Raw genomic sequence first — 20,221 nt, 5'->3', positions numbered from 1 at the left:
GTCTTCTCCTTCCCTCCGGCCCACACGACTCACACAGATGAGCTGAACAAAGGTAGGTGAGGCTGAGAATTGGTTTATTAAGAATGTCCCTTGCTACCCTCCCACCTTAAAATAGTTGTCAATATCAAAAGAAACACAGGCCACGCAAGTCCGAGGTTGGAGTCCCAGCATAGCACCCCTGCACCCCAGGGAGGGCCAAGGGGGCAGGGAGAGAACAAGAATCCAGACTCCCTGCTCCAATCACAGAGACTGCCTTTGGATGGAAAGTTTCTGGAGCTCCACATTCTATCCTTGTGGAGCAGGAATGTGCTGGCAGCTCGCAGGGGTCACCTCTACTGGGGTGCTGATAGAGCACGGCCCCGGCCTGCCTCTGGGGAAGCCAGGAACCAGACGCAGCCACAGGCCTTCTCCCCTACTCCCTCAGATTGCCCCCCTCCCTCCCCAAGGTCCAGGCTGTGACAAAGGGGCTTAGCAGGTGGGGCACTGGGGGAGGGGGGAGGCCAACCAAGCCAAGGCGAGGAGACAGACAGGAAGGCTGGAGAGGCCCACAGGATCCCTGTGGCCCTTCCTCCCTCTGCCTCCTGAGAGGCTGGTTCTGGAGGGTGACTTGAGCTGTGTGTGGGTCCTCTGAGATTTGGAGGACTGTAAAGTGGGGGCAACGGAGACAGGAACACACACATGCCGTCCGGACACCTGTACCCCGCCGAGCCAGAGCTTGAGGGTGTCCTGGCTCTCTGCCTGGCCTGGGGCTCTGTGCAGAGCTGGTGCTCAATGGATAGCTGTTGGTGGTAACTTGATCCCCCATTTTTCTCCAACCTCCCCCCACTGCGTGGTACACTCATGGCACTCCCACTCCCCTCACACCCCGTCAATGCACACTGCCCTAACCCACACTCACCCGCTCGTCCTGCAACACACTTTCAAACCACTCACGCCCCACCCCACTCTCTACACATGCTCACACACACGGTCCCACCCAGCATCCCACACCCTCTGGCCCTCGCCCACCACCCTGCCACTTCTGCACTCAGTCTACGCACACTCCCTTCCACACGCATGTGCACGCTCCTCATCAGAACAGCGGCAGAGGAGCCAGGAGGACTCCTGTCCTGGGCTCTCTGGGGTTCTGGCCCCGCTGAAGGGGGAATGCAGTGAGGTCTCCTGGGGGTCTGGCTGAGGCAAGAGTCCGGATGAGACCACTCTTCAGTCCCAGCAGCTTGGTCCCTCAAGGTCCCACAGGGAGGAGACCTGCTGTGGACCCCGGGCAGCCAAAACCCAAGAGTCTACTGCCACCTAGTGGTGCCCTGAAGGAGGGCAGGGGATAACAGAAGGGGACCCCACTGTGTCCCCAAAGGCCTGTGGGACCTGGTCTCCCAGCTAGACAGACAGCTGTGGGGACCCCCCAGGTGTTGCGGGGATGTAGGGAAGAGGCCGATGGGGAGGCAGGGGCAGCCCTCCTCTTGGTGGAGCTAAGAGCACAGTTCCACTGCAGTTCTCCAGGAACCAGAGGCGCTGCCCATTCTCCAACCCCAGATGCTGACAGGCCAAGCCTGAACAGACTCCGAGACCTGGGAGGGCCATGTGGGGGCAAGCAAGGGGGTGGGCAGTTACGTGATTCTTGGCCCATACCCTTTATGTCCACGTTCAAGATGCTAAAAGGAAAAAATCATCTCAAGGATTCTGGGGAGAAGGGCAGCCAGCAGGGAGAGGGCAGGATCCCCGGTGAGGCAGACCCACTCCCAGGGCCTTCAGTCCAGCTTGAACTTGGCCTCTGATTCCTTCAGCAGATACAGGCTGTCATCTTCCAGAAAGCTGTGGGCAGAGGGAGGAGCCCACTGAGGTCTGGCTTTGAAGGCACCCCGTGGGGGAGAGCACAGGCAAGCCAGCAGGGGGTGACACCACGCAGAGGCCTCGGTCTCCTCCAAGGAGCAGGTGAGGGTGGGCACAAAGAAGGAGCCCGCTGGGCGGGGAGTAGCACCCACCTGAAGAAGAGCGCGTGCACGGGGATGGTGCTGATGTGCCAGATGGCGTGCGCATCCAGGACCCAGAAGAAAGGCGGGAAGTCGAGCAGCTCAAGCAGGGACAGGCCCTGCAGCAGCAGGACCACCACCAAGCACTTGCGCACGTGAGGCAGCCGCCGCCGGTTCCACAGGCACCAGGCCAGCCACCACACCACGTTCACCAGGCCTGCGTGCGGGTGGGGGTGGGGCGAGGCTCACTCCCTGCCCCCTTCTCCCCGCCCCCACCACAAAGCCTCCCCTAGTCTCATGCTCTTTGACCCCCCGGGCCATCTTCGGACTCTCCTCCCAGCCTCCCCTCTCTCACCCCAAATTCTTTCCCCTTCCCCTACCCTAAGGGCCCCTCTAGAACCTTCTCCAGGAACACCACCAAATCCCTACCTCCACCCCAGGCTAGCAGTTCTACACATGGTCCAGGCCCCCCCTTCCCCGCAACCCCCCGGGGCCTCAGTCCCTCCTCATGCCTCACCAACAGCCACATTGGCCGCCAGGTTGTAGCCATAGTCGAAGCGGACGAGGCTCAGGTAGGAGACATGCGCAGTCAGCAGCAGCAGCAGGAGGGCCCGGAAGGCACTGGCCACAGCCGGGTGCTGCAGCCCCACGGTCCTGCCCCGCCATCCAGGGTGGCTCAGTTGCAGGGTGGCCCGTGCCCAGGGCAGCATTCCCTAAGCATCCCTTCACCCTGACAGCAGTATGTGGAAGCGGCTGCCCTCCTCCCCGACCGCATCAGGCCGGCGGCGCGGGCCTCCATCCCCGCAGGCACCTGGGACCAAGGGCTACTGCTCCTTGGAAAGACCCAGGGCCCCTCGCTCTACCCCGGAGTCCCCACCCAGAACAGCCCTGAGGGTGTGCGTGTGTGTGTGTGTGTGCGCGCGCGCGCGCACGCACTGGGGTGCAAGGCCCCGGGACAACAACCCCAGGGGTGGGCGAGGCGACCCGTTTCTGCCCCTGGTGCCTGATTTTGCCCCTGCAGGGGCCAAGACGGGCTCACCTGACACAGCACAGATAGATGGAGTGCAGGATGACGGTGGAGGCACAGAAGTAATCCATCTTCTGAGGACAGGGAGAGCTGCGTGAGGGGCCAGCATGGAGGGAGGGGGGAAGTGGGCAGGGCCCCAGAAGGACCCACCTGGGGGGACGGGGCAAGGCGGGGCGGCAGAGGCACAACCCCACTCTGACAGGGGAGTCCTGGGCCTCTGGGCGGGGGGCTGGTGTCTCGTCTCGTGCTCCCCTCTGCCTACTGCTGTTTCACTCCTGAATTTCACGCTCTGACCCTTGTATTCGCATTATACAACTTTTTAAAATGTATTCAGCAGCAAGGCTTTGGCGGCATCAGTGGAGGGGCCTGCCAGCACCCCAGAACGCCCGAGCGTGCCGCGGACTGCACAGCACAGTCTCGAGTCTGACAGCTGTGGGCCCAAGGCCAGGTGGCGCCCTTACTGGCTGGGTGACCCTGGGCCAGAGATTCTGCCTTCCCAAGGTTCAGCGGCCTCACGCGTTCAGAGCCAATCATCACACCGGCCTCACAAGGGTCAAGGGAGGCTCAGGTGCATGCAGAGGTTGAAAATGCCCAGCACAGAGCAAGGGCTCTGTAAACGGAGTCCCTAGGAACCCTAAGAGCCAGCCCCCACCCCCTGTGGCTCCTCTGGGGCTGTCCCGAACAGGAGGGGGAGCGGAGGGGCGCTCACCTCTGTGAGGTCCGTGTCCTTGGTGTGGAAGACTGTGGACCAGAACCAAGCATTGAGGGAGACCTGCACGGAGCGGCTGGTAAGCCTGGGGTCCTGAGGTGGGAAGAGCCCTAGAGCACTCACAGGAGTCCCCCTTGGGGGAAGGGGCTCTGTGGCGCAGAGGAACATGCTTCCCCTTGCCCCTGGAGCACACGGAGCAAACCTGTGCCCTCGGCTTGCTCCCACCCTGAGCCCCCTAGGCCACAGGGGCTGCAGCCTCCACAGGTTCCGGCCTGGCCAGGGAACCAGTTCCGGCACAGCCAAGTTCCCTGCTTACTCAATCGCTAAGACAACAGCCCCCGGGGGGGGCCTCGCCTCCTCCCCTAACCGGCAGGTGATGACAGCCCCACCCGGGCCAGGGGAGCCAGTGACCTCAGCCTCTGGGGGCGGGAATGAGGTGGGTGGGGTGGAGGGGCTCGAGCCAGCTTGGGGTGTGTCCTGAGCAAAGCAAGCAAGGGAGGGAGGGCCGATTCCATTGGGGCCAAGTCTCTAAGGAGGAGGCTGGCCAACGGAGCCCAGCTTCCTCCTGGGTGGGCCGGCCCAACCCGCCCGACCAGTGTCTGCTGCTCCGAAGCACTGGGAGGAGCGGAAGGCTGAAGGGGCAGTGGTGGGCAAGGGTCCAGGAGCACGTCTGGGGCCTTCTCGCTGGAAATTAACTGCAAGGAGATAGTGCAAAACATCTTGCAAAGGAGTCCTAGACCTCGTGGAAGTTGGAGGCCCAAATCACTGAAAGAAGGGTGGGCTCGGGTAGAGGTTCCTACACTGGACTGGGACACCAGTGACAATGGGTCAAGGGGAAAAACTGGCAGCCAGGCCTGTATGGCCTGGGATGCACGGGAGATAGGGAGGGATGCCTGGGGAGGGGTAGGAGGTAGGAAGTGGTGGTGGGGGGACAAGCCTGCCTGAGATGGGTAAAGGCCAGGAGCTGCTCATTTGGGTCCAGGACAGCAGGAAAACTGGCCAGGCGCGGGACAGAGGAAGCAGGGAAGAACCTCTCCGTCCAGTCCCCCAGCAGCCCGGTTCCCTACTGCAGGCCCAAAGGGGCTTATGAGAGCACGGGAAAAGCAAAGGGGTGGAGGCAGGCCAGGCTCTGTGCAAAGGCAGTCAGCATTAGCGGTCTCTGGAGCTCAGGTAGCCCCATGCAAGCCTGTCCAGCCTGGGTCTTAGGCTGAGTCTCTCCACTTACGCTCCTCATGACCTGGACAAAGGCCCTGCCCTGTGGGCCTGAGCTTCCCTGTGACTACTCGGAGGCTAGCCTAAGTGATCCTTCCTCCCTCTCCAGCCCCGACAGCAGGTGATTATTCTAGGTCAGGCTGCTTGCTCTTTTGAAGACGGCCATCCACTCCCATCCCTGGTGCCGCTCCTTCCCCAGAGATGGTACATGAGGCATGGTCCGGAGGCTGGAGGACGGGACAGAATGGGGTGGCTTCTCAGACACTGCTCGCACGAAGTCTACGACGCTCAGGGTCAGTGTGGGGAGAGGGGCAGACTTGGGGCTGGAGGCAGGGCCTGGAGATCACATGCGCCAGGTCTCCGGGGCAGGCCAGGAATAGGGACACCCTCGGGGAGGAGAGTGGCCCTGGAGCCAGTAGGAGAGGGAGGTGGAGGGGAAGGCCACTGGGACTGGCAGCCAACCAGGCCTCCTTGTCATCCACAGCAGGAAAGGAGAGGTGACAAGAGGACTGAGCTAAGTGGTGGCTCCAACACTGGAAGCGGGGGTGGGGGGCAGCGCAGGGCCCGGGCTTAGCTCTATGGGGCAGAGTGGGAGCTGCCTGGTCCCCTGTTCACCTGCCTCCCCGGGGTGCATTCCACTTACATGGACCCACCTGAAGCCTGGACTCTGAACCCCTGAAAAGTCCCCTCTCCCCTGGGCGGTGTCCCATTATGAGGGACTCGTCTTCTGACCCTCTCCTCAGACTTGGGAGGTAAGTGTCATTAAGAATGCAGGCCCCCGGGTCAGAGGGCCTGGGTTCAAATCCTGGCCCTGCAATTCCCATGTGTCCTTGGGCAAGTTATTTAGCCTTGCAGTGCCCCTGTTTTCTCATCTGTAAAATGGGAATAATCATAGTGTTCACGAGGATTTAATGAGCCATACGAGAGCAGTGTACAGCCCAGGACAGGGCAAAACATGACGTGTTCTACTTCCCAATTTGTTGACCAGAATGGGGCCCTCACATCTCTCCACAGACCCGAGGCCAAAGAGGTCAAGTCTGCCTCCCACTCTCCCCGAAGGCCAAAGAAGTCCAGGTGGAGAAAAGAGAAGGTCTCCCCCTGGCGGCCTAGGCCCACCCCACCTCACACGGGGGGCAGAAGGTCCACAGCCTCCATAGTAAGATGGACCCCGGGTTCAAGTTCTGCCTCCGTCCAGAAATCGCTGTGTGATCTTGAACCAATAAAATCTCTGAGTCTCAGCTGTCTCATCTACCGAAGGGGGTTCATCCTAACACCCACTGCGGAAGAGGGTCCTCAAGATGATGCCTGCAGAATGCCTGGCAAAAAGAAGCTGTAAACGGGGGCTGCTACGCTGCCGGGCACACAGTAGGTCTCCCACGAAGGGCAGTTTCCCCCCGGGATTCACTGAAGAGATACTATTTCTCTTCACGTGCAGTGTGCAATCAAGACTCAAGCGAAGGGGACAGACGGACGAGGAAGGAAGGGAGAGGCTCCAAGACACAAGTGTGTGGCTGCTCCCGGACTCCTCAGCCAAGCTTGAGTCAAAGCCCCCCCCCCCCCGCCGCCCCATGGTAACTGGCCAATCAGACGGGCCTGGAGGGCGCCCGGGCTGCCCAGCAGGCACCAGGAGCTTTGTGTAAACACGGAGGAAAGGGGGAGGCCAGGGGCAGGGTGCCAACGAGGGTGGAAATGGAGGGGGACAGGGAAGGCTGGGTGAGGGACAGCAGGAGGCTGTTTCAGTCTGTTGGAAAATAAGAAAATTGAGACAAAAATATCGCAGCCGTGAAACTGGTTGGATGCCAAATGAGCCAGATCTGTCAGGAATTCGACCCCAGTGCTAAGCCCCAGTGCTTGGGGCTGTCACTGACACCGTGGCGGTGGGGACATGTGGGTCTTTAAATAGCTCGGTGTCTCAGAAGTGGGGGAGGCAGAATGTTAAATATGACGCCTGCTGCCATCCTGGCCCCCCCTCCCCAGAGGCCACCATGTCTCACCCCTGCCTCAGGCAGGGCAACCCTGCCCCCACTTCACTCCTGAGAGCGAAGAGGGGAAGAGGCGGATGGAGATGGGAGGAAGATAGCTTTTTCCACCATCAAAAAGGATTTCTTGATTTCCTGCCATTGCCTGTTGCACTGGCTCTTGTCTGACCAGTGGGAAGTCCTTCCTGAAGTCTAACCATCATTCTGCCATAGGCTCAACCTGTCTCTTCTCGTGGTTTCCGCAGCAGAGGGAGAACACAGTCCTCACCTGCATCAATCATCCCGCAGAGACAGTTTGGGCTCCCCTGGCACCCTCACTCTCTCACCTCTACTTCTGAGGACCTTTCCTTACTGGACCAAGGGTGGGGAACTGGTTTGGGCTCCTGGCTTTGCAGAGAGCAGAGCCCCCCAGTTTCCAGAAGTCAAAGATCTGTGCCGTGCAGAGCTTTGGCAGGCTCACCCAAAGCCTGGCTGATGCCCAGCCCGAGCCGGGTCGGATGTCAAGGCAGAGAAGACTCTCTCGTGCCAAAGCTTCATCAGCTCTGCTGGGGCAGGGTCTCCTCACTTCCAGAGAGACAACTCTCCCAAGACTTAACCTGGGAAAGGCCTTCCTATCCTATCCCAACAGAAATCAGGAGCCCCACTCGCTCCAGAAGACCCAGCCCAAGACAAAGTCCATCGCCACACCCTCCATTCAGCTCAGGCTCCCTTCCTCCTGTAAACACAGGCGCTCGGGACTAAAGATCGGGCGTAAAGATCAAGTGTAAAATCAAAGAGAGTGTGTGGGCACCGAGACTCGGTCCCTCGAGGACCTAGTGCCAGCATGTGGGGTTCCATATTCTAGAACCCCATATCCAGTAGGCTGTCTTCAGGAACAGCCCCTTGGTATCTGCCCTCTCTCAACCTAACCTCTCCCGCTCTGTCCTTAAGGGTCCTCAGCCGACTGGACTGCGGGGTACCAGGAGGCCTGACCCTCACCAAGAAGGAAGCTGAGTGGCAGATACCAGGGAGACGAAAGACCCAAGAATCAGGGAGATCAAGACGAGAGTTGTAACGTGACCAGCGGCAAAGGCTGGGACCCTCTGAGGTCCCCCAGACCCATGGGTCTATCCAAGGAGGCGCTCAGCTCTGTTCAGAGAGTTCAGGCCGGGCTGTCCAGTGCTCTCTAGCAGGGGTGGGGGCGGGGGGCTGCAGGCCATGGGCCCAGACAACAGTGACCCTGGAAGAACCTCAAGGGAAAGGAGACAGGTGTACCCTCCTCACTTTCTCTGCCCTTCCTGCTTTCGTGGCCGGGACCAACCTCCCTCCTCGGAGAGAGGCCTAAACAGGAAGTGGTGGTTCTATGCCACCCATGCCCAGGACAGGGTATGCGGATGCCAAGTCCCTGCTTACACAAGAGTCCCTGCCCCTCAGCACTTGGGGCCTCTCTGTGCCACCTTACCTCCCTCTAGTCCCCTTCATCCAGCCACACTGGGGCCAGGCCGACCTTTCCAAGGCTGCCTGTGGAGGTCCCACCTCTTCCACCTCCCACCCTTCGCTCCTGCTGTGCCCTGAGCCTGAGATGCAGAAATCCAACCTCCTCTCCCCTCATCTGCATGCATTTAAGCCTGATCAGGCCCGTGAGTGAGTCGCTGAGGGAGCCTCTCTTCCTCTCTGGGACAGACTTCTCCGACAGACTTCTCCATTTAGAGGACGCGGTCCCCCTCCCGACCTTACTGCTCCCAGGGCTCTGCCTACATTCGGCCTCTTGGCCCAGCTGGACTTGCACCTCCCCCGTGGCTCAGCATCTTGGGGCAGGGGCCTCAGTTCCCACCAGTGCTGACCCCTGTCTCTACCCACAGCAAATGCTCAACAGACATTTACCAGTCTATGGAGACAGCCCAGAAAAGGAGCTAAGGGCTCTTACAGCCCTGGAGCCAGTCCTGGACGCCAACCTGTCTCCGCCAGTCACTAACTTGTGAGGGGCTGACTCTGGACAAGGCTTTTCCCCTCTGAGCCTTACTCAGAGCTCGCAGTGGTATTATGAGGATTGAATGAGAAAATATATGTAGAGTACTTAGGACAATGCCTATTATGTAATTCATAACACTTACCATTAATATTTGTTAAATAGAAAAGATTAGGGAGGGTTGACATTTCCCAGAGGTTTAATAGCCTCCCCCCTTCCCTCCTTCCAATCCCCGTCAGGACCCTAAGTCTGAGGCTTGGCCTGGACTTCTCAGCACCCCCATGCTACCAGTTGTCCTAAGGTCCTCAGAGACCTTGGGGCGGCCAGATCCAGGGGCGTCCTTCAGTTCTCGTCACTGTCTAGCACAATTCCAGGGAACGGCCTACCCGTTCCTTCCTGTTCCTGTCCCGGGGCTTCCCAACCACACAATATCCCAGTTTTCCACCTATCCCTCCAGCCACTGCAGTCTCTCTTGCTGGCTCATCGTCCTCTGTCTAACCTTTATGCTTTGGGGGCCCCTTGGGGCGCCATCCTAGACCCCTTCTCCTCCCTACTGCTGAGGCTCGTCAGCACAGTCAAGATGGCAAGAGTGCAGACTCTGGAGCCGGATGCCTGGGTTCAATCCCTGGCTCCTAGGGCAAGTTACTTTACCTTTTCAGTCCTTGGTTTCCATCTGGAAACTCCGGATAATAATACCACCCATCTCTCCAACGCTTGTGGCTTCCTGATGCTTGGAGAGTCCAGATCTAAAGTGTGGGCTGGCCTCATTCACTGCCCACCTGCCCACCGGTCTCGAACCCACTCCCTGACTTCCTGTACGGCAGGCCTCCCGGCCTTTCAAGGTTCCCTCCCTCTTCTGCCTGTGCACATTCCACACCTTCCGCGAAGATGACGCCTCCTACTCTCCCTGAATTCACCCAGCTAACACTCATGGATCATGCCAATCCTACTTCAAAGGCCCCTTCCTCAGGGAAGCCTTCCCTGACTGCCCGGTACAGGTCTGGTCTAGTGCTCCCTCTCATGCCCCTACAGCACATCTCCTCCACTGTACTTTTCCAGACTTGTACTTTCACATTCAATTGTGTGTGCCTGTGTGGTGGTGACCGGAGGGTAGGAGCCTGTTTCGTTTTGTTTTTTAAAGTAAGCTCTACACCCAGCGTGGGGTTTGCACTCATGACCGTGAGATAGAGTCCCACGCTCTCCGGCTGAGCCAGCCAGACGCCCCGTCTGCTTTCATATACTTTTGGAGTATATACCCAGCAAAGCGCTGGCGCATAGGAGGTGCTCAATGCATGGACGGATGGCCGCTTCGGTGGCAGGCAGGTGAGTGAGCACAGAAGTTTCCCTAAGGCTTAGGGTGGGGGCTCTGATTGCAACCTCTTACGCGCACACCCTTGCCAAGGTGGTCACAGCTCAGAGCTGTACCCTAGTCCACGCGTCTCACACAATCCCAGGCCCTCGATGCTGGCTCCTCTGACCAGTCACACTGTGAAGCTCAGAGCCCTCTCTGGATACTCACACGGAACATACTTCAGTTTCTCAGGGATGGTCTAGGACCAGGCTGAGCTCTACATGGAGTCCTGTGGCTGCTGTATGTCCAGGCCTGGGCTGGGGCTGAGGGTGCTTTGCGTCGTCCAGAAGGGCCCCTACCAGCACGCTCCCCACCACCCATCTCCCTTTGCTTGTAAATGTCCTATTGGGTCTCTTAGTGGCTTCCTCCCTCAGGACAAAAACGTTTCCCTCCTCCGTGCCTTCTTCCTTCCCTCCCAAACGGCCTGGTCTAGGACTCTGCTAGGGAGGTAAGGTCTGATTCAGCACCTTTCCTGTTTTCTCCCTAGGCCTGACCCCCCCCGCCCCGAGCTGCAGTTTTAGACCTGGAAAACACTGGGGAAGGCAGATGAAGGGTAGTCCTGTCGGGTGAGAGTGGGGGTCGAAGAGTTCCTCCTTCCTAGATGAGGGCGTAGAGCAGGAGTCCTGCCCAGGTACCTACCCAGGCGAAGGCCACACAGGTGGGGTACATGGGGGAGGAGGCCGGCACGGACGTGTGGTAGCGGCAGAGCATCACCAGGCTGGCCAGACCGTTGAGGAAAGAGGCCATGGCAGAAGCTGGCTCTTGGAAGAACAGGAACCGGGAGAAGGGCCACTGAAAAGGGAGCACATGGAGGGGGCCTGAGGGGCAAGCAACCCCCAGCCAGCCCGACCTGCTTTTCCGTGATATGCCACATCAATGGGCCTTCAGCTGGTTCCTTAGCTCTGGACCTCGGCCAAAACCTCGGGTACAGTCCCTCTTTGGGTCCGTGAGCTCTCCTCCAGTCCCTAGCTGAAGGTCCTCCCTCTGTCCTGGCCAGCATTCATAGCACCGTAAACCTGGTCTCTGGGAAGACCAGGTGGGCCAGTGTAGATGGCTCAGTATGGCCTGGTTGAAATAGCATAGACTTGCCATCCAGAAAAAAGAGGTCCTAATATACTCCTCCTCTACCACTGACCACGGGCCTCTGAGCCTCCGCTTACCCTGACAAACTGGGGAGAATAATTTTGGCCAACCTCAATAGTCTAGAACAAGGTCACATTGGTTGAAAAAGCACTGGCAGGGGAAGGGGTAATGGGGTGACAGGCATTAAGGAGGGCACGGGATGTGATGAGCACTGGGTGTTATATGCAACCGATGAATCACTGACCTCTCTACATCTGAAACTAGTGATGTACTCTATGTTGGCTAATTGAATTTAAATTAAAAAAAAAAAAAAAGCACTAGCAGTCTGAGGGGGTATTACTATTTTAATCCAGACTACTGCTGAAGCAGCAAAAGAAAGCATGCTGTCAGGGGTCAGGAAATTCATCCTGTAGCAAGGTGAACATTCAGCCACCCTAAGAAGTCCACCACCACTCTCTGAGATCACACAGCTTCCCAGATCTTGTTACTCCAAATCCAGAGCCAGGACACACTGGTTCTAAGTGATTATATGAAAACCAGCAGCTTCTGAGAACAGGCACTGCCCCAAACACACACCCATCACGCCATAGCTCAGACTGCTTGGCAGTGTGGTTGGACTCGGGGGTATCTTTCTCCTGCTACACTGTCACCATGTACCTCCAACCTGACCCTCCAACTCACCTTGCCATGGAACTGAGGCACTTTGTGACCTTCCTTGAGGTAGAGGCCAACAGTGACCCACATACACTCATACTTACAGTCGTCCTGACAGGTCCAGCCTGAAACAGAGAAAGGGGACCTGGTGAACTCCCCATCACGGCAGGCACAGAGAGAGCTCAAATGGGACCCACACTCAACTGCGGACTAGGAGGGCCTGCAGGATGGAGAACCAGATGAAATCTCAAAATTCTAGCTTCTCACTTGGGTGTATGAGAGAGGATAGGCCACATACATAAAGGAAAGGTACGTGCGTGTGTGCGTGTGTTTTAGGGGATGGAGGTGTGCAGTGAGCAGAGACCGTTTCTTCTCTTCTCCTTCCACCAAGATGGGAACTTTGGTATCTGATGGACTCATCAATGGATAGCTGGGTTTATGTTTGCTCTTGCTGAACTTAGGCTTTGCTCTCACTCACCAGGGAGGTACTCTTGCCATCTTACCCCCGTCCTATGAAAATGAAGCCAAATTCTCCACTCTGACTTTTGAGGTCCCAAATTGCTTTTCCAACTTTATTTCCCATACTCCTTTTCATGCACCCTGCACCCTGCTCCCTGAGTAAACCAAGCTACCGGAGATGCTCACATCTGCCCAGGGCCTCCATTCTCTTTGTTCCCTCTGGAATGCGAAGGGATAGTAAAGAGCACAAACTTGTAGTCAGACAGGCCAGAACTGGAAACTCCACTTTACTACTTTCTGACTGTGTGACTTAGGGCAGGGCACTTAACCTCTCCAAGTTTCCCCATTGTAAAATTGCGTTAAAGGAAACTGCCTTTAAAGGGTTGTGAAAATTATCCGACCTACCATGACACCTGTAACACATCAGGTGACCACTATGGCCACAGGTCCAAATTCAGTGTATTCACCCTGAAGCCCTTCCTTCACAGAATGGTCCAAGATGATCACTGCCCCTACCCTCTCAAAGCCAGAAACGGTTCCTTCCTCCCCCGTATGCTCCGATTGCTTGACCTAAGGGTCCTTTAGGACTCAAACCGTCGTCTTCCTTGGGCTGGAGAAGGCTAATGTCCCCGTGAAGACCGTGACCCCGAAAGGCAGGACACTGGGTCCTATTTCAGTGGCATTCTAGGGCCAGTACCCAGGAGTATTAAATAAATACCTAATTGAAAAAATAAAAAGTAAGTAAGACTGGCTGATGCCGCTCTAATCACCCTGGGGCTCCATTCACATTCATAACGGACACCCGGGGAAACGAAGGTTCAGAAGTGGTTGAGGGGCGCAAGGGGCGGAGCCGAGGCCGAGGGGCGGGGCTTGACGCGGGGTGGGGCTTGACGCGGGGTGGGGCTTACCTGCCAGACTCATGTAGATTGGCTGGCGGGAGCGGAAGTGCCTCAGTGCGCCCCCCGAGCAGTTCCGCTCCTCGCACCGATGCACGCAGTCGCGGTACACCGGCTCGCGGTCGCCCTGGGAGCCGCTTGCTAGCGCGGCTGCCCCAGCGAGCAGCACTAGCCGCGCCGTCCGCCCGGCCATCCCTTCAACCTGGCCCTCCGCCGGCGGAGGAGCTTAGGAGTCTTCACTTCCGGAGTAACCGGAAGTTCCGTGTGTTCTTTATTCTGCTCTCCGGTGACGTCCACCCACTTTAAATAAAAGTGCCCGGATTTCTGTGGGCGCCTGCCCCGCCCCTCGTCTTAACTGTCATCTCCATATATCGAGGCGACAGGGCTAAGGGAAGGGGGACGCCAGGTGGGTTAAGGAGCAAAATAAACTGGTCTTTTATCAACATGCGTCCTCTTTCTTCTCCATGCTCTCTTTATTTGAAATACAGTCATTTTTCTGTCACCAGCCCCGTCGAATTTCGCTTCCTAATATACGTGGATCTGCCCACTTCTCTCCATCTCCATTGGCACCACCCTGGGTAAAGACATCATCATCTGTCCCCGAGACAGTCGCAGTAGCCCCTTTACGAGTCTCCCTGCCCCTACTTTTGTCCCCATCGACTCCGCGTTCCGTTAAATTCAAATCGGACCGTGTGACTTTTCTTCTTAAATTCTTTACTGGCTCCCAATGACCTCAGGATAAAATCACAACTCCACAAGCCCCGCATGATCTGGCCCCTGCGCCAGACCCAAGGGGCCATGTTTCTCAACCCTCCTGGCTTTGCCTCGTCTGTATCACTCATACTCTCACGCCTGCTTATTCTTCTAGTCTCAATTTAAACACCATTTCTGAGGCTGGTAACACCTGGAGTGTGATGTAAGATAAAAGTGGTATGATTTCCCCAAGCGGGGTAGGGACCTCTGCTGTCTTGATTACCACTCTTCCAGCACTAACAGAACTTGGCTCATGGTAGGCGCTAAGAACTCATTTCTTTTTTTTTCTTTTTCTTTTTTTCTTTCTTTCTTTCTTCCTTCCTTTCTTTCTTTCTTTCTTTCTTTCTTTCTTTCTTTCTTTCTTTCTTTCTTTCTTTCTTTTAAATGAATGAACAACGTTAATTCAATGTAAGAATTTGGGTGCTAAATCCAGGGCCGTCAAATCACCAACCTGGTACAGACCACACTGAGATAGGAGAGGTGTTAATATTTCAAAGAAAAACAAGAAGAGAACCTTTGCGAATAGGATACTTGCTCTAATTTCCATCCCCTCCTCCCTACATCACTGCCAGGACACACACACATACCCATTTCATCGAAGCATTGAAGCCTTGTAGCTAGATGCCTAATTAGTGTGTGTGCATTAATGACAGTCTTTCCTCCTCTCCCACTTCCATCCCGGGTCAACTTTTCCTTTTTATATTGAGAAGTGGAATGAACAAGAAGTAAAATTGGATTCCATTTACTTATTTAGCAAACATTTCCTGAGTTCTTAGCTCTAGCACCGTGCTAGGCAAGACACAACTCCAGGAGGCACCATTCATATTGTATTTTCTGTGAATAGCGCTCAGGGGTGCACCATCCATATTGTATTTTCCGTGAACTGTTCCTCTTCAAGTTAAATATAACATGAATGGTATCTCCTGGAGTTGAGCACCCAGTTGATAATGATTGGGAAGCTGAAAGGAACAAAACAACCGCTCAGCCCTCCAGGAGCTGACCAGAAGCAATCTAGTGCTAATACTACTTTGCATCTGATAGATAAATCTTTTTCCACTACATCATTTCATTTTGTCTTTACTATAATTCTGGGATCAAATTTTGAATAAGCATCCTCATTTATTTTTTTTTAAGATTTTATTTATTTATTTATTTATTTATTTATTTATTTATTTGAGAGAGAGAGCATGAGCACAAGCGGCGGGGGGGGGGGCTGTGGGGGGGAGGCAGAGGGAGAAGCAGACTCCCCACTGAGCAGGGAGCTCAACAACGCTCATGACCTGAACCAAAGGCAGACGCTCAACCGACTGAGCCACCCAGGAGCCCCATTGTGCATCTTCATGTAAAGATGAAGACGTTTAAAGGCACCTGGCTGGCTCTGTCGGTAGAGCATGCGACTCTCTCTTTCTTTCCTTTTTTTTTTTTTTTTTTAAGATTTTATTTTTAAGTAATCTCTACACCCAGCATCGGGCTTGAACTTAGAACTCTGAGATCAAGAGTTGCAGGCTTGATCTCTGGGTGGTAAGTTTGAGCTCCATGTTGGGTGCAGAGATTACTTAAAAATAAAATCTTTTTTTTTTTTAGATTTTGTTTATTTATTTCAGAGAGAAAGAGAGAGTGAGCAAGCACGCAAGCATGAGCAGGGGGAGGGTTAGAGGGAGAAGCAGACTCCCTGCTGAGCAGGGAGCCAGCCCTGGGGCTCCATCCCGGTCCTGGGATCATGTGACCTGAGCCAAAGGCAGAGGCTTAACTGACTGGGCCACCCGGGAGCCCCAAAAATAAAATCTTAAAAAAAGATGAGGAAAGTTAGAATAAAAGAGGATAAAATCCTAACAAAGCAGAATTCTCCCTTTGAGAGAACTCCGAGGTAGAGACAGGAGACAGGGCTCTTCTAAAACCTTTAAGTTTCCAGTTTTGGAGGCCTCACCCTATATTACATCAAACATTAAAAACAAAGGGAAAATGTAAAAAGAACAATTTCAGGTAGTCACATGTGTAGAGTTACATAATTGGATAATGTAAATACGCAGAGGGGTAAGGGCATGCGGAGGGAGAAGAAGGCTACTTTGGATTGGGTGGTCAGAGAAGGCCTTTCTGAGAACATGACATTTGAGCTGAAACCTATGTGACCAGAAGGAACCGGTCATGCTAACACCTGGGGGCAGATTGTTCTAGGCAGAAGGAACAGGCAGTGCAAAGACCCTAAGGCAGGAACAAATTTGGCATCTTTGGAAAACAGAAAAGAAGCTCCTGTGGCTGGAAGGCTATGAGACTGAAGTGACAGCCAGAGAGTAAATTCTGCCAGGTCTCGGGTCACAGTCAAGAGTTTAGGCAATGGGAAGCCATCGTGAAATGTTTTAGAACATGAACAAATGAAACTTACGTTTAAAACATTTACTTTGAGTGGGACGCCTCGGTGGCTCAGTCGTTAAGTGGCTGCCTTGGGCTCAGGTCATGATCCCGGGGTCCTGGGATTGAGTCCTACATTAGGCTCCCTGCTCAGCTAGGTGTCTGCTTCTCCTTCTCCCTCTCTGTGTTCTCTCTCTCTGTCGGTCTCTCTCTCAAATAAATAAATAAAATCTTTAAAAACAACAACAACAAAACATTTACTTCGGCTGCTCTCAGAAAAGGAGGGGGTAGGGTTGAAAGAGGGCAAGAGCAACACACGGGAGATCGGAGGCTGGTGCTTTCACCCAGAGAAGACCTGATAGAGGCTTAGCTGAGCCGGTGGTAGAGGTGGGAAAAGCACAGATGTATTGGAAGAGGAATCGATAGATCTGAGAACGACTGGATGTAAAAGGCAAAAAGAAGAATCATTAACACGGGTCCAGTGAATGAAGTCATCTGAAACTGGAATTGTCGCCCCAAATCTGGACTTCGTGATTGCCACAGTTTTATGCTGCTGGAAACTTCCAAGCCTTCTCTTCCCCAAATTAAAAGCCAGAGGCAAGAGGGTCCTCCTTTGCACCCCAGGAGTCTGGATCTCCAGCAGCAAGCCAAGGGAGTCTGGCGTCCTGAGGGCTGCATAGAGCAGGAAAACTTAGTGTTTGTGAAACAGAGAATCTGGAATCTGGCAGAGGGTTGGCTCAGTGGGGCTTTCAAGGGATAAGCGTGGGGTTGAAGGAGTTACTGCTCCCACACTGAAGTCGAAAACATCACGACCAGGAACTCTTCAGTCCAACTCTCTCATATTTCAGACAGCAAAAGGAAGCCTTATACAAGGCCACACAGCACAGCTACTATCTGATGAAAGATCCCTAGGTTAACTGAGCGCGTTAAGTGGCCAGCGCAAACACACTGACAGCACGGGACACAGGAACACAAAGCCTGGCGGTCTTGCATGTATGGGCCAGGAGGGAAGCCTTGTGTACTTCAGGCATTAAAGCCAGGTAAGGCTGAGGGCACTCGAATGCTCTTTGTCTTGACAAAGCAGTCTAGAGAGAGAGAAAGGCTCTCCCCAGGCCTTGGGCCTGCATTCCTGAGATGGGGTGAGAAAGGCTGAGGGAGGAGATCAGCAGGCCCAGGGTCAGCACGGCTGGTTATGTTGGTTTGGGCTCTGCTCTTTGCTACCCAGGGACTAGGCCAACCCTGGGCCTGGGGAGCAGCTTCCTGCAGGCTAGGTAACAAGTGTTCTTACAAGGCCACCTTTAGAAGGGCAGATTTTCTTTTCTTTTTTCTTTTCTTTTCTTTTCTTTTCTTTTTTTTTTTTTTTTTTTTTTTAAAGATTTTATTTATTTGACAGAGAGAGAGAGAGCACAAGCAGGGGGAACAGCAGGCAGAGGGAGAGGGAGAACCAGGCTTGCCACCAAACAGGGAGCCTGATGAGGGGCTCAGTCCCAGGACCCTGAGATCATGACCCGAGCCGAAGGCAGACGCTTAACCGACTGCGCCATCCAGGTGCCCCTAGAAAGGCAGATTTTCTTATCAGAAGCTTCCAAATTCCACTCTCCTGAGGCCCCAGGGAGGCCTTGTGCCTACTCTTGGGGGACTCCTTCCACTTAATCAATTCGCACAGATGCTTCCCCAGCAACTCACGGCCCAGACTCAAGGCCCTGTGGGGTAGGCCCCAGTTTGTGGCCTGGACCTCGGACTGTGGACCGTCACCTCCCTTTTTTTGTTTGTTTTCAGTCCTCTGACCCCAGGTTGGCTGATGAGGTAGGCAGAAGGGAGGAGACTCTGGTGCCAACAACACACACACACACACACACACACACACACACACACACACACACATATATGGGCCTCCTGTGTCCCCCAGTCTCAGTGGCTGGTCAATGATTGACTGGCATTTCACAGGCTGCTGGTTTCAGACCCCAGCCCGTTGACCCTTAGAGGTCACCTCCCTAGGCCAGAGCCCCATCGTGCGTCTTCAGTACCAGTGGCCTGGCCCTACACCCCTACCACCCACATGCCCAGGACCTCCCCGGGAGGGTCTCCTGTGGCAGCCCTCTGCCCCTGTGTTGGCTCTCCCCTCCCTCCTCCTGTCTCCCTCTCTGCAGGCCCCCCACCGGACGCTTCTGGCAAACTCTCAGGTTCCTCCAGCAGCCCCCTCCCTTCCCCCCTGAGGCCCCTCTCAACCTCTGTCCCTTAGACATCCTCTTCCCTTGGCTCTCCCGCCAGGCCCTGCTGGAGGGGCAGTTGAGGGGAGAAGCGAATCAGCAGCGCCCACCCCTGCCCCCCCCTCCTCTCCTCTTGTCAAACACCAGACAAGGTTTTTTCCCCTTCCTTCCCGGCTCTGAATGGGCTCATTCTCCTAGGAAGACTGGCCCCTCTCGAGCCTCCTCCCCGGGCGTGAGTTCTGACCCCGCTCCTCCCCCATCCCCACTCCCGGCCCCTGCTCCCGCTGGCCCCGCCTTCTCTGGGCAGCCCACTGGGACTGAGCACTGTCTCCAGTCCCGGGTCCCCCCCCCCCCCGGGATTTGGGATGCAGAGAGGGTGTGCTTGCTGGCTGGGTGGGAGTTAGGGAGTGGGAGGACATGGGATCTCTGTGGGCAAAGGACTGGTAGTTACCCGGATATCTTGGGCCCCCTTCTCTGGCTCCTCTTGGGGGGGGTGCTGGGGAGGGCTGGGGGAGGGTGGGTTCATAGTACCCTTGATTCGCAGCTCTGGAGCAGAATGCATGAATCTAAAGCCTTCTGGCTCAGTTTCCCTTAGTTCCCTTGGAATTTCAGGGTTGCTTTTATGCAAAATGGGGAAAGATGACATCCCTGTCCTTTGACATCCGAGGACTCAGTGAGATGAGGAGTGTGGCTCCAGGACAGACAGGGGCATGGAGGATGGGTCCAGTAAAGCACCTTCCAAGGCAGCTTTCCCGGCTGGACAAACCCTCTTAACACCAGGGCAGGGGAGGGTAGGACGGGGGTGGCGGTGGGGGGGGAAGGGACATCTCTAACGCTGACCCTGACACCTTGACGGTCTCGAGTCCTCCGGTGCCTGATCAGCAACTGGCTCTTGGAGCTAAGTCCAGCGTCTCCTCTGACGGCTGCGAGGCACCTTGACTAGGTCCCTGGGTTTGGGTTTGTGGTGGGTGAGGGAGATGGACTGGTTTTGGCTAGCTGTTCCCCTTTTCCCTCATTAGCCCTGAGACAGATAGTCCTCGGCAAATTGGTTAACTCATGCGAACGTCTTTTCCTTGACCCCATCCTCACGCTAATCCACTCCAACTCTAAGGCTAGAGAAAATAGGGGTATCGATGCCCATCCTGAAGGGCTGCTGTGGTGTCCCCCCACGCAGCAGCATTTCTTGAATGTTTGCAACTATTACCCAAGGAATAAATCCATTGTCTATCATCACCCAGGACACACATACCCGTACCCACACTAACATGTGATGAGCACGGTCATTTCTATTCCATTCTATTTCTTAAAAAAAAATTAAAAAAGCCTTGTCTTGATCATCTAAGTTGGTTTGATGACCGACCTTCCAAGAGAACCTACCCTGCAGCTTGCACATTGCTAGTTAGAACCAGAGGTGGACTTTTACTGTGGTGTTAAAGAAGGGTAAGCCTCAGGCCCCTCATTTGCATATGTGTATCTAATTTTGTGCTCGTAACTTTGTATTCCTTATCTTTTTTTTAACTCCTTTTTTTTCTAAAAGATTTTATTTATTTATTCGACAGAGATAGACAGCCAGCGAGAGAGGGAACACAAGCAGGGGGAGTGGGAGAGGAAGAAGCAGGCT

The 20,221-nt window shown here is 55.2% G+C and overlaps 1 protein-coding gene and 1 long non-coding RNA gene across 12 annotated transcripts; one reads left to right on the top strand and one right to left on the bottom strand.

Annotated features, from left to right (window-relative positions):
- Positions 1-57: 57 nt before the first annotated feature.
- Positions 58-13,554, bottom strand: PGAP3 (post-GPI attachment to proteins phospholipase 3). 10 transcript variants are annotated; one of them, XM_026512944.4, is made up of 8 exons: positions 13,301-13,554; positions 11,961-12,058; positions 10,836-10,988; positions 3,707-3,769; positions 3,010-3,071; positions 2,488-2,624; positions 1,983-2,187; positions 58-1,812 (listed from the first exon to the last, which is right to left on the bottom strand). In XM_026512944.4, the coding sequence occupies exons 1-8, from the start codon at positions 13,479-13,481 to the stop codon at positions 1,749-1,751; spliced, it is 963 nt and encodes a 320-aa protein (XP_026368729.1). In that variant the 5' UTR covers positions 13,482-13,554; the 3' UTR covers positions 58-1,748. The 10 variants fall into 10 exon arrangements, with proteins under 10 accessions (XP_026368729.1, XP_048080454.1, XP_026368730.1 ...); XM_048224497.2 differs by having other exon boundaries at positions 3,010-3,068; positions 13,301-13,537; XM_026512945.4 differs by lacking the exon at positions 13,301-13,554 and adding an exon at positions 12,798-13,233.
- LOC123001793 (uncharacterized) lies at positions 3,518-8,959 on the top strand. 2 transcript variants are annotated; one of them, XR_008961228.1, is made up of 3 exons: positions 3,518-3,785; positions 5,028-5,211; positions 5,933-6,156. It is a non-coding gene; the product is annotated as an uncharacterized LOC123001793 (long non-coding RNA). The 2 variants fall into 2 exon arrangements; XR_006411063.3 differs by lacking the exon at positions 5,028-5,211 and having other exon boundaries at positions 5,933-8,959.
- Positions 13,555-20,221: the final 6,667 nt, after the last annotated feature.

This window comes from Ursus arctos, unplaced genomic scaffold, assembly GCF_023065955.2.
Source record: "Ursus arctos isolate Adak ecotype North America unplaced genomic scaffold, UrsArc2.0 scaffold_24, whole genome shotgun sequence".
In the NCBI taxonomy this organism is placed as follows: Eukaryota; Metazoa; Chordata; class Mammalia; order Carnivora; family Ursidae; genus Ursus; species Ursus arctos.
Note: the sequence above shows the minus strand (reverse complement) of the source record. Positions and strands in the feature narration are given on the sequence as shown.